Genomic DNA, 13227 nt, shown 5'->3' with positions numbered 1-13227 from the left:
AGTAGTAGTAGAAATAGATTTGATTGCATGACAAGCTAGTTGGGACTTAAAATAAAGCATGTTTGCGTTGTCAGCTAAATATATCACAAGGACTGAAAAAATGTTCTTTTGCTTTTTTTTTTTTTTAAATTGTATCTAGCAGTTTGCAGTAGGTATTATGCTAATAAATTGTGTGGAAATGCAAAAGTCCTGTGCTGGATTTCAGCTTCCCTGATGTCCTCAAATAGAGGAGATAAAACATTTTTTTTTTTCCCCCAGTGAATATTTTTGTTTAACAAAACTATTCAAGGGAGAATTTTCTGCTGCTTGCAGTCTTACAGTTAATATATCCTCTGGAAACTTACTATGTTTTTCTCATGTGCAATGCTTTAGAAAGGCTGGGAAAAAGATGACCTAAGCTTGTGGGTTTTTGGCAGTGCCATGTAAAGAAACCAACGCTTTTGTGTTTGCTGGTGGTGCAGAAGTCTGTTCAGTGAGCAGCATTGTAGCATGCTGCCAAATGGATTGTGGAGCTGAGGAGGCTCCTGGATGCAGTCGTGGCGTGGTCCCTTTCTCTTAAGTAAAGTAAATGCAGGTTGGTCTCTGCTGCTCCCTTTTGTGACTTGTTCAACCCAGAGACACTCTTCTACTTTGTCTGCTTCTCTGCTTCCGCAGTTTTAGTCGTCAAGGAATAAAGCTGGTTTCCTTGTTTGTTGGTTGGCTTTCTTTTGATTTGTTTCTTCAAATATTTAGACTGTTCTCACCTTGCCTTCCACAAGTTCAGGCTACTGCAGCCCCTTGTCTTTGAATATGAAGTTCAAAAGCACTAAAACACAGTGGAGTGCTGAGCAACCCATATTGTTGGGGGTATTTTATTTCAGTGCTTCTGTCTGTGCACTTGTTCTCCACTGACTGCAGACCAAGTTCAGTAATATGAAGCCAGCTGTTCTCAGGAGCTAATTCAAGACAGTAGAAATTGCATCTTTGAAAGCCCTTTAAAATGACCCTCCCGGGCCTTTAAAGTATATCACAATTTTATTTAAATGCAAGCCATTGAATGCTGTGAACATAGCAAATCAGTTATTTCTCCTGAAGCAGAAGCCTCATTGCAGCAGGCTTTGTAGCAGCAAACCCTAAGGAAGGAAAGCTCTCCTAAGACCAGAAAGCAGACGTGATGCACAGGTTTCATGGTATTGTCAGCCAGCAGCACTTGCAGGACTTCTGCATATAAGAGAGTCACAAGAATTTAAAATCTGCAATTGCTTTAGCAGAGTGTTAAGTCTGCTCAAGAAGGGCCTTATGTACTCCCAGCTGCACGGCGACTTTCTTTGCTGATCAGTGAATTCTTTTTTTCATTTACATGACGAGTCTATGGTAAGGAAGGGTAACTCCAGCCTAAATGAAAAGGCAAGTAAAAATGTCGTGTAACCTTTAAGAATATGGTTTTGTTATTCCCTTTTTTTGCAGTCCAGCTTAAGAGTGTACCACTTCAAGGGTTTCTTATCTCATGTTGATTTTCTTCTTTTCAGTCACTGATGAGTTGGTAAGCTGAGAAAAAGTTGTGTTGTATTCATTTTGTTGTATTCAATACTACTGAAATATCGTTGTATTAATACATTGTGGCTTTCCAGCATCACCCCAAAGAACTGGAAAATAATGCTTTGTTTGTGAAGGGGATACTTAATGTGGTGTTTTGACTGAGACTAACTTTACCTCTCATTAATTTTCAGAAAATTGATGCTCAAGCCATTGAAGAGTTCTATGGGCTAACATCAGACATTTCCAAAAACTCAGAATCTGGATATATCCTCTTCTACCAGTCAAGAGACTAAAACAAAAGATGCGTGTATAAATACAAGGGATCAAGATATGTCAAAATGGAACACGTTTGTGACAGCAGAAGCAGTTCCTCATTGTTGCTGAAGGACCAGGACAGATCCAGCGGGGTGAACAGAGGTTTCTCTCTGCTGTTTCTCGGAGGATTAGTACTGACTGCCATAACAAGAGCTTTTGCTCCAGTTTTCTTTCTGGGCTTTTTTTTATGTGCTATCTTCCAAAATCTGTGTTACCTCTACTTGAAACCTGGCTGCTTATTTTTTCATGGACTGAAGAAGAGTTTTAAAAGTAGCACTGTAGAATTTTTACCATTTAACATTGGCCTGAGGCTATACCTTGGTTTCTATCATCGTCATTTTTCTGTATTTTAGCAGAATGATTTCAGTATTCAGTGTCAGCTGAAGGCATATTTTAGGATATGCACAGCAGCTGGTTGCTGGATATTTTTGGTGACTCAGACTTGAGAAGCAGAACAAAGCTAAGACATATTGGAAATGTCAAGTCTGTAATTTAAAAAAAAAAAAAAAAGCAAACAGAGAAACTGACTGCAGCAGTGTAAATTCCCCATTATGCATTATCTTGGTTTTAGGTAACACTAACAGCACTGCTTTTTTTTTTTTTTTTTTTTTAATTTTTACTGTTCTGTTTCTTCTTTGGAAGGCATGGGACGTTATCCACATTCAGCCCAGTGTTCATGTTTGTATCTAAGCAGAAATTTTGACTCAGATCCACATTGCTGCAGATTTAGGGGAGCAGCGAATCAGTTACATTTTGAAGAATGTCTGGCAACCAGTTGCTGTAGAAAGTTTGGAGTTAAAGCATTTCTTGGAATTATTGCATAAACCAAAAGTGCCCTCTTTTTGAAACAGGGATCTGTTCAACATTTCATTCAATATGTAGTAAACTGATGCAACTAGCATTTTGAATCTATGCTAATACACTGAAATAGTGCTCATTAGGAAGGGTTAACCAAGGGAAACATTATTTACTAAACTAATCCAGTTGTTCTTAGTCTTTAAGACAATGAACGGGTAAGAAGGAGAACAAACCAACCAACCCAGACATTACCTTGCTAAGTGCTCCTCATCTGTTGGTAAGGTTTGTACCAAGCTGGGAATCATAACCCCTCCCCCCCTCAATCCTCCCCCTCCAAAAAAAAAAAGCTTCTGATTGTCTTACCTCTATAGGCCTTGCTTAACAGGGGAAATTGTTAGTCTTCTGAAGACTGAAATGAAGTAATTATTCGTTATATGTATATATATTATAATCTCAAGGATAACAAGAAAGAAAAGACTTACGGGAGTTTGTAAGAAATATCTGAAAATGCAATGTAGTTTTATTTTTCAAAAGTCCTGTACTGTGCCAAAACTTATTGCAGCTGGCTCTGAGCTACCAGTGGAAATTGATGTTTTTTCATCTTGTTAGATAACACAGGAGCTGTCCTCTGTGTGGCTGTTCCCAGCACCGCCACTCATCGTATGTTCCACTGTTGTTCCTGAGGACATGTAACTTATGCAATTGTGTGGCTTGTACAGGACCTAATATTTACCAAAATCTTGTCCTCAGGAAAACGGCATCTCACAAACACCTCCTTGTGTCGGGTGCATGTGTTTGTTTCCCTTACCATGACCAGAAACATAATGTTAATTGTTAATTTCCTTTCCAAATGCAAATTACTCATAACTATTGTATTCCAACTGAGTACAGGTTCCATTCTCATGGCACATCTCCTTCTTCGGAGGATAAGTGTGGGCATCTTTTAAATTATTTTTTACTATACGGAGTACATATTCAGTAACAATGAACCTCCTTGTCATCTTGTCCTACTGTGTGAAAATTGTTCCTGGCTAAGAGTCTTCTCCCCTTCTTCTCACATGAGCTGTGAGTCCTCTCCTGGTGGCACTACCAGAAGCCTGTCATCAGTAAGTCTTGCAAAAAACAGTTAAAAAAAACAAAAACAAAAACAAACAGCACTGAGTTTAAAGTAATCTAAACAGTAAATACAAAAATCAGTGTAGTACACTAGACATGTATTTTGTATATCTGGTGGTACATTTTTACAAATACTTGATCGAGAGATAATATTGAAAGATATATACTATAGATTAAAAGCTGTTAAAAGTGCACTTTTGCTACAGATTTATAAGGAAACTAAAAGGAATTAAATTGGAAGAGAATAGTGTGACGTTACTTCTGTATAATAAATGACCCCACCTGTCTCCAATAAAGGTCATGTATGATCAAACTCACATGACACAAAAGCTTTTCCTTGAATTGCAACCCAAGGCAGAAACAAAAGTAATTGCTTAGTCACTCTCTCCTTAGCTTCTCTCTCTGCTGGCAGGCTGGCTTATCCTGGCCGCTGTGTTTTCATGCATGAAACCTGTGTGGAAGCAGTTTCAAGTAAGAGGAAGGAATAATTCAGCATTGTAGGTTACAACTGATGTGCTGGTAAAGCAAAGAGAGGTTACCCAGAGCCTCCTCCCAACAGCCATCCTGCTGCTATTTCCTACTGTGTTTTTCGTCACCTTTAATAACTCTGCCATTGCCTTTCCCTGTGATTTCCGTTTTCCTTCTCCCTCCTCCATCCCCTGCTATTGGACTCCATAAGTCTTTGTTCCAGATCAGTCAGATAGTATTTGCAGCAGAGACATTTTCAAAGCAAAAATAGTACCGTATGCTCAGAGCTGCTCAGGTTCATCGCAGGACAGGTCTTTCTGTGTCATTCACTTCTATGTGGGGAAAACTTGATTAAAGGTTGCTCCTTTGAGTAGGAATTTGTGGGACTGAGAGTTCAGTAGAAGCAGGGTAAGACTTGAAAGTGACAGCTGCTCAGTAAAAGCACATTTCCTATTCAAAATTCTGTCTGGTCTTTGTCCTGCTGGGTCACACATTAGAAATAAATAAACAGGGCTATTTTCTTTTTACTCTTGTGAATATGAGCTTGACTTCCAGTGATTTGAGAAAGAGCTTTACCCAGAATTGGTTTTATTTGAGGAAAGCCAGCCAAAACCTGAGAGTGATGTGAGTTTAGCTCTGAGTAGCAAAGGCAGGATTGATATTGGAGGGCTGGTTCTTGCCCATCACTGATGAATAGTTGGGTTTGTCCTCTTGCTGCAGGCCCCCCCCAGAACATTGCCTTGGAGGGCAGGCAGAACCATCCCATGCCTGTTGCCCACCACTGATAAGCAGCAGCAGAACAAAATGTGCCTGGCATTGCTGTTCTGCTTCCAGGTCAGCATATCCAGCTGTGTGTTTGGGGAGAGGTTCTGCCCTAAAGACTTCAGAAGCAGAGACTGTTTGTGAATTGGTGCTTGTGCTTGGCATGTTCGAGTTACCAGCAGGAGCTTTTAAAGTCACCATGCCAGCTCTGTTTAGGGTATGTTTAAAACAAATGATATTTGATTGGTACAAGAAAGAAAATAGACTAACAAAAGCCCCGAGACAAATAAAACCTTCCCATTGTAGTCCTCAGCATTCATCAAAAGGAAACAATCCCCTGAAACATAATTAATTTGCAATATGTAGAGTACTGCTAGCACTTGCTGTTGTTGCACTCATTAACCTTCCTGCATCCCTCCCCCCGGTGCCATCAGGCCTTGCTGCAGCCAGCCTGCATTGCCTGTCCTGAAAGCAGAGGCCGAATCATAGAATCGTTTGGGTTGAAAGGGACCTTTAAAGGCCATTACTCTGACTCCTCTGCAATGAACAGGGAGGTGTACAACTCCATCAGATGGCTCAGAGTCCAGCCCAAAAGCAGGTCAGGTGCCTACAAGTGATAAATCAGAGTACAAAACATTCATAGTAAAGCAGTGTTGGGGGGGATAACACTTAAATCCTCTTCTATTTTTCTTCTGAAGACAGCACTCACTTTGCACAGGGAGACAGTTCCATCCTTTCTGCCACCTGGCTGTTGGTTTTAACCAAGTTATCTTTGTGTGTTTGGAGGGGATGTGCTTGAGATCTGTCACATGTGGGAACTGCTTTTGTGTCAAAGCAGGTGCAAACGGCCCCAGTCTCAGGTGAGCACTGCATTGCCAGCAGCTGTGTGCAGCTGGATTTATAGCAGCAGTAGGTATATCTTCCAGCACCAACCATTCAGCTCCTTCATAAACAGGCAGCAGCCCACGAGCAGTGCCTGCTTGCCCTGACACACAAGTGCAATTCTTTCTGCATCATGAGAAGCCATCTCTGCACCCCGGTGAGGGGGGGAGCAGTATTGACCCCTGGGTGCCCCATGCTGTGCTGGGGTTGGTGTCACCTCAGTGCTGGTGCATGGACAGACTGCACTGTAGGTCCCACTTGGCTGATGTCTCCTTTTGTCTGTACCAAGATTAGTCAAGGCCTTAAAATATCAGATCCCAACAGGTATTACTCCAGATACACTGGCCCAAATTAATTGAGGGCAGAGTCTGTTGGTGCCACACCACTGAGAAGTGTCCTCTCCATGTGAATCCAGCTGTAGGCAGCGGGGGCATGGATTGCACCAAGATTTGTGTATGAGCTCAGTCCCTGCTGCTGTTCCTTAGGGATTCCCAAGGCTTCAGGGCCTGCAGGAGAAGGATGAGCTCCTGGGCTTCAGCCTGCAGCCAGCACAGACCTCGTGGTGCTCTGGAGCACCGGAGCGTGGCTGGCATGAGAGCAAGGTCACAGCTGGAGACATTGCTTCTCTCTGACACAAAGGCAAGTAGCAAGCAGTCTTCAGTGGGAGCTGAGTAACTTTATCAGTAATTAAGTGTCCTAATTACTATGCTATTAGTGCATTTGTTTCCTTCAGCATAAAGCAGATTGCATGTACTGCAACAAGGCGAGGAGCCAGCAGCTCTGGAAAGCAGAGAGCAGGGGCTGTGTTGTGCTGAGCATCCTGCAGCCTGGGAACATGGGATGGGACAGGAGGGATGGGATGGGATGGGATGGGATGGGATGGGATGGGATGGGATGGGATGGGATGGGATGGGATGGGATGGGATGCACAGGAAAGCCACCCCTGGAAGTTCTGCACCAGGGGACAGTTGTGCCAGAGCAGCTTGGCACAGAGGGCTGTGCTCTTAGAATTAAAATCCCAAGGTGAAATGTGCCATTGCTCAAATGCTGCTCTGCTACCCCATTGCTTACAGCCTCACACCAGTGAACCCTCAGCTCCTCCTCAGCAAAGCTACAGGAGTGGCAGGGAGGTGTTATTCTTGGCAACGCTCCCCACCCCCCTTCTCTTTTTGATGTTGAACTGCTCATTTTCAGATTTTGAGTCACAATATTTCTCCAAGCAAAAAGAGTACGAGTTTGGAAAAAATCCAGCATAGTCCTTCTAACTTCTTTGTGGTCGCTCCAGTTCACAGCAAAAGAAACTCCAAGCCCTGCTGGCACTGGGGCACACAGTGACACTGATCCACAGGGTCCCACCCTGACCATGCAGTGTGTGTGTGGAGCAGGAGGGAGCGAAGGGCTTGTGAGAAGCAAGCAGCAGGAGCAGAGCAAAAATGTTCTCATAAGCCCATCCCTACAGGGTGTGTGTGTGGAGTTCATAGAGCTGTTAAGGTTGGAAATGACCTCTAAGGTCATAGAGTCCAACCGCTGAGCCCTGCCCACGTGCCCACCAAACATCCCTCAGTGCTCCATCTCCACATTTCTTGGACACCTCCGGGGATGGACGGCTTGTCATGGATGGAATGAAAGGGAATATAAAGATAATTTAGAATCTTTGTGTGTTTCAATTCCATACTCAGCAGGGAGCAGAGCTCCACATCACTCTCAGCTTGGTGATTCCCATTTGCCCCCGATTGGATGTTGCCAGGTGCTGGACCCGGGCATTGCCTTGCTGGGTGCTGTCCCTCTGCAGCCCAAACCGTGCTCTGAGCAGCTGAACAGCACTGATAGGGGACAGGAGAATTCCTGCGAGAGCTGTGAACTGCACTACCTTCTTTTTTTCCCGACTAAAAATACTTCCAACAAAGCATCAAAGCTCCTTGAAATAGTCCATCTCCAGCTGCAGGATCCAACTTTGGGCTCCCTGCAGCCACGTGTTCCCCTTAAAGGGCAGCAGGTAGAGTGAGGCGGCTCTGGGAGCCACAGGGAGGGGTGGGCCTGGACGACCCTGCTGTGCTCAAAGGGGCTCTGCCCCAGGGGAGGTGCAGCAGTGCCCAGTGCCCCCAGCACCTGCTCTGAGCATCCTCACAGAGAGCGCTGCAGGTGCCCGAGCTCCTCCTGCTCTCTGAGGCTGCACAGCGCATCCTGAAAGCTTTCTTTTCTCTTCATAGGGAGCAAAATAATTCGCTCCCCCCTCCCCTTTCCCCAGGCGCGTTTAATCATTCACAGGTTAGTCATATTCCTAAGAAAAGAAAACGCAGTGTGACGGTGAGCGACAGCTCCTGGAGAACTGCTAATTATAGCCTGGCCCCGAAAAAATACCACAGGGTGTGGGGGGGGGGTCCACGTTTGGTTGGGATCCCCACATCCTGCATTGGTGAGCAGAGCCTTTCTGCTCATATGGGAGCCCTTAAGCCTTATTTTGTCCTCCCTAAAAACTCAGAAATCCTCCCTCACTGCTGTGAGGGTTGGTGCTGATCATTGGTTATCACTATTAATTCCCTTAATGGTTTGCCTCTCTCCCTGCACGGTCCCAGAGCTCCCTATCACTTGGTGTGCCATGATGAAGTTGCAGCAGTTGCTGATGGGACGGCACAGCACAAGAGGAGGAGGAAAATCGAGCAAAAGCCTTTTTTTTCCTAGGAAAACAGTTTCACCCCTTGCTACGTGGCAGTCTCTGCATGTACCATGGGCAGAGTGCTCTGGGGGCTGCAGGTGGCCACCAAGCACCATCCCAAAGGCAGAGGGGTTTTCCCATCTCCTGGGCACTGGCAGCACTATAGGGTGAGGAACCTTCTGCAGGGCTTCCACCCAATGGGAATTCATCTGCTGCGGGGGACAGCAAACGCCCACAGGACACAAAGGCTGCATGGCTGGGATCTCAGCGGTGCCATCAGATGGACTGTGCCCTACTCTGGTGGGGGAGCGGCCCTCAGAGCCGGGCTGGGGCGGCTGCATCCTCCCTTGGGAGCACAGCTGGCGTCCCCAGATAGGACCATGTATGTAACCACAGGATGTGTCCCCAGTTAGGACCATGTATGTAACCACAGGATGTGTCCCCAGATAGGACCATGTATGCGATGCATCCCCACGCAGGGCCATAAGGGATGTGTCCCCAGGTAGGACTGCACATGTGATGCTCCCTGAAGTAGGACCACGTGTGAGATGTGACACCGTGCATACGGTGTGTCCCCGGATAGGACTGCACACACAGGCCGTGTCCCCAGGTAGAAACACGCATGTGGTGTAATGTGATGTACCCCCACGGAAGCTTCGGGATGGCTCAGGACCCGAAGGACACCACGGAGCTGGTGCCTGCCCAGAGACCCACCTGCACGGGGTGATCTCTGCGGGTGAGAGCGCAGGAGGAGCTGACAGAGGGACCAGGAGGTCGCGTCCGAGCGCTGCGGGGTTTGGAGTGAGATTCCTGCCCGCTGCGGGGGTGCTCGGGGTCCCCACCCGGCCCTCCCCCACTGCCAGACCCGCACCGCGTGATCCCCACGGGGTCCCCCAGCCCCGGCCTCGCCCCGCACCCCGCGGATCCGGGCCGGGCTGCAGCTGAGGTTACGGGCCGGGGGCGTTACGAAACCGGCACGGGGTGCGTGGGGTGGGGGAGAGGCCTCCGAAACGCCCTCGCATGCGGGAGAGCAGCGTCCGCGCTCGGGAGATCCGCATCCCTTTGTGAATGACGGAGCCGGAACAACCGCGGTGCCTTTGGGATTTCTGTCCCTGCGGGGGGGCACGGACCGCATCGCGCCGGCTCAGCCCCCACCCCTAAAAGCTCCGGCGGCACAAACGACGGCGGCGGCCCCGACCTTGTGCCGGGGGAGGGGGGTCGGGGGGGCGGATGCGGAGCCCCCGCGCCGCGTGCTCTGCGGAGCGGCCCGGCCTCGTTGTTATTCCGAGCACAGCGGCTCTGATTCACAGCGCTGGATCATGAATATAAGTGAAGACTTTGACGTCAGAGTTGAGATTTATCAGCAGATCCAATGGGGCAGGAATATTAAGTGCCGGTGGATGCCAGAGAGCCGCCACCGCCGCTATTGGCGACGTTCGCCGAGGAATGAGGCGTAGCACCTCGGGCTGCGGGCACCGGGAGGGGAAAACCTGAAAACGGGGGCGAGCGGCCGCTCCCCGGGCACGGAGAGAGGTACGGGCGGGGGGCGCGGGCGGGGGGGGGGCAGCGGGCATCGCCCTGCGGCAGTGCGGGGAAGAGAGGGGAAAGTTGGGGCGGCCGTACCCGGCGTCGCCACGCCGCATCCCCGCGAGGGCGACCAAAAATAACGACCCGAGGGCTGCGGGGAGCGGGGAGGGCGGGGGCGGTTCTGTGCTCGGAACGGGCGGCAGAAGGTGGCCGTGCCGCGGGGGGGCTGCGGGGCGGCGGCGGGTGCGGGGCCGCGGGGCTGCGGTGAAGGAGGGGGGGGGAAGGGGTCGGCTCGGCGCCCCGTCCCGCACCTCTCGCTCAGCGCTCCCCTCTCGCTCTCTCCCCAGCGATGCTGCACGGCCCCGCCGCCATGGGAGAGCCCTGGCAGCCGCAGTCCCAGCAGCAGCGGCTCCCGGCTCTCGGCAACGCCTCGGCCCCCAGCGCCCGGCCCTCGGCGGCGGCTGAGGAGGGGGGGGGCCCTGCGGGCACGGCGGCCCCGGGCGGCGGGGGCCCGGCGGCGGCGGTCAGCCCTTGGGACATCGCTCTGTGCGCCACGGGGACGGCGGTGGCCGGCGAGAACGCGCTGGTGCTCGCGGTGCTGTTCTACACGCCCAGCCTGCGGGCGCCCAGCTTCGTGCTGATCGGCAGCCTGGCGCTGGCCGACCTGCTGGCCGGACTGGGGCTGGTGGGCAACTTCGCCGTGCGCTACCTGCTGCGGCCGCCCAGCGAGGCGGCGGAGCTGGGGGCGGCGGGGCTGCTGCTGGCCGCCTTCTCGGCGTCGGTGTGCAGCCTGCTGGCCATCACGGTGGACCGCTACCTGTCTCTGTACAACGCGCTGACGTACCACAGCGAGCGCACGCTGGGCTTCACGTGCGGCGCGGTGCTGCTGATGTGGCTGCTGTGCCTGGGCGTGGGGCTGCTGCCTCCGCTGGGCTGGCACTGCCTGCGGGACCAGAGCGCCTGCAGCGTGCTGCGGCCCGTCACCAAGGACAACGCGGCCGTGCTGGCCGTCACCTTCCTGCTGCTCTTCGCCCTCATGATGCAGCTCTACCTGCAGATCTGCAAGATCGCCTTCCGGCACGCGCAGCAGATCGCCGTGCAGCACCAGTTCATCGCCACGGCGCAGGCCACCTCCACCCGCAAAGGGCTCTCCACGCTGTCCCTCATCCTCGGCACCTTCGCTCTCTGCTGGATCCCCTTCGCCATCTACTCGCTGGTGGCCGACTCCAGCTACCCCGCCGTGTACACGTACTCCCTGGCGCTGCCCGCCGCCTGCAACTCCCTCATCAACCCCATCATCTACGCCTTCCGCAACCCCGACATCCAGAAGTCGCTATGGTTGGCGTGCTGCGGCTGCGGCCCCGCGCTCTCGTCCCGCCCGCGGACATCCAGCGACGTGTGAGAGCCTCCTCCTCTCCTCCTCTTCCTCGTCCTCTTCCCCGCGCTCCAATCCCCTCCGCCGTCCGCGTTTCCCACCTGGAGGATCCCCCCGTCCCGGGAGTGCCAATGGGCAAAGGGGAAAAGGGGGAAAAAAATAGAAAAAACAAGGGGGTGGGGGGGTTGGGGGGAGGAGAAAGAGAGAGAAAGGAATGCCGATGGTTTCCTTAGAAATGTTATTTTCGTACACATTTTATTTTTTATTTAAAAACACAAAACGCCAAAAAAAAAAAAAAAAAGGGGGGGGGGGGGTGGGGGGGGGGAGGGGAGAGGAAAGGACGGGAGCTCGGCGCACTGCGATTGTCCCATCCCGTGGAGGCTGACCCCGAGTGCGGGGTCTCTGGGCGGGGGCCCACGGTCAGGTGATGCTCTGCTATGCAATAACGGGGGCGACTCCGGAGGAGCACAGGGAGCCGGGGGAGTGGGGCAGATAGGGAGGGGCGGAACAAAAGAACTTTAGGCGACGGCCGTTCATTTCATAGGGGTGATGGCTGGGGAATCATCCACTCCTCCCCCTGCCCCCTCCCCCAAAAAAAGATGGGCTGCAGGCAGGGGCTGCCCTTCCCCTGTACACGGGGAGTATTGGACCCCGAAGGGATCCGGGCTCTCTGAGACCCCGCAGGGCGGCCCGCACCGCCCCCTCACAGCTCCGGCCGCTCCCGACGGCGCTGCGGTGGCCGCACGCAATGCCGCATCGCGGAGCCGTGACCGGGCGTCCCTCGGCTGCTTCGGGCCCGGGGGGGCACAGCGCACCGCTCCGTCGCCACCGCGGATCCGCCGCTCCGCTGAGTGCGGAGCCCCGGGGCTGTGCGTGGGGCTCCGTTCTCAGGGCCGTGTGCAGGAAAGGTGCGGGGATGCGGAGTGGGAAAAGCTGCGGACACTTGAGCTCGTTTGCTGCCTTTTGAAAGTGGCCGATCTCCGTTCTTCGTTTCCTTTTTTCAAAACCTCTGGCAACGGGTAGTCGGCACAACGTTGAATTAGCGTACACAGAGAAGTGAATATATATATTTATATAGAGATATATCAAAGTAATATATACATGTGGACACCTTCCCCTGCTCATTGTCCCCTCCCCCAGTTGCTGTGACGGCAGCCGGGTCCCTGCAGTGTCACACCTCCCCGCACAGCCAGGTTCAGCCATTTTTGAAGCATTGTGAACACTTTTGGGATGTTTTTATACAGCCGGACCCAGAGGGCGGTGTTGGTGTCTCTGGGCGACCCATCGCTTGTTTTGTACTTTGAATGAAATGTAGCCCTGACTTACTGGCTCTGGGTAGACCTCCGTGTGACAGAAATGGCATTTTCTTGGATTTCCTGCACGCATCAGTGGTGACAGGGGATGGTGAGCAGAAAGCTGCAAGCAATGCAGCAGGGGGCCGGCCACTGCTTTCGGTGTGCTGGCACTGAGCATAGTGCCAAAGCTCCTCCAGCAGTGCCACAAATCCCAGAAATGCTGATGGCCATAGAAACCACTGGTGCAATTCTTGTGCTTTTCAGAGGAGTTACCATGGGCTTTGCAGAGCACAAAGTCTTTGGCTGGAAGAGGTCAGTGCGTGTCCACCAGACCCCTGTCCCTGCCTCATGCTGCCATTGCACCTCTGCAAATATTTGCAAAAAGCTTCTGCTGGAGGATGCATGGCCAGGGCCCCACTTGCACTCACACTGTTTCTGGACTTTGTGGCACCCAGCTGGGATTGACAGCAGCAGAAGCAAGCAGAACATTCATCTTTTGCAATGGAAGATTGGTG

The 13227-nt window shown here is 51.4% G+C and overlaps 2 protein-coding genes across 3 annotated transcripts in view; both read left to right on the top strand.

Annotated features, from left to right (window-relative positions):
- LOC116229741 (ubiquitin carboxyl-terminal hydrolase 12-like) overlaps positions 1-4060 on the top strand; it is a 28035-nt gene extending 23975 nt beyond the window's left edge. For both annotated transcript variants that reach the window (XM_031594431.2, XM_031594434.2), the window contains one exon: positions 1710-4060. In XM_031594431.2, coding sequence (XP_031450291.1) covers positions 1710-1749 — 40 coding nt within the window. In that variant the 3' untranslated portion in view covers positions 1750-4060. The remainder of the gene's footprint in view (positions 1-1709) is intronic.
- Positions 4061-9549: 5489 nt separating this feature from the next.
- LOC116229464 (G protein-coupled receptor 12-like) lies at positions 9550-11584 on the top strand. The gene is made up of 2 exons (XM_031593938.2): positions 9550-10048; positions 10390-11584. Exon 2 carries the CDS (start codon positions 10392-10394, stop codon positions 11442-11444), a length of 1053 nt encoding a protein of 350 aa, XP_031449798.2. The 5' UTR covers positions 9550-10048; positions 10390-10391; the 3' UTR covers positions 11445-11584.
- The last annotated feature ends 1643 nt before the right edge of the window (positions 11585-13227 follow it).

This window comes from Phasianus colchicus, chromosome 14, assembly GCF_987193195.1.
Source record: "Phasianus colchicus chromosome 14, bPhaCol1.hap1.1, whole genome shotgun sequence".
NCBI lineage: Eukaryota > Metazoa > Chordata > Aves > Galliformes > Phasianidae > Phasianus > Phasianus colchicus.
The sequence above is the reverse complement of the archived record's forward strand: the minus strand, read 5'-3'. Positions and strand labels throughout refer to the sequence as shown.

Excerpts from the sequence above, each read along its gene's own strand:
- LOC116229464 (XM_031593938.2), top strand. The coding sequence starts at position 10,392 with ATGCTGCACGGCCCCGCCGCCATGGGAGAGCCCTGGCAGCCGCAGTCC.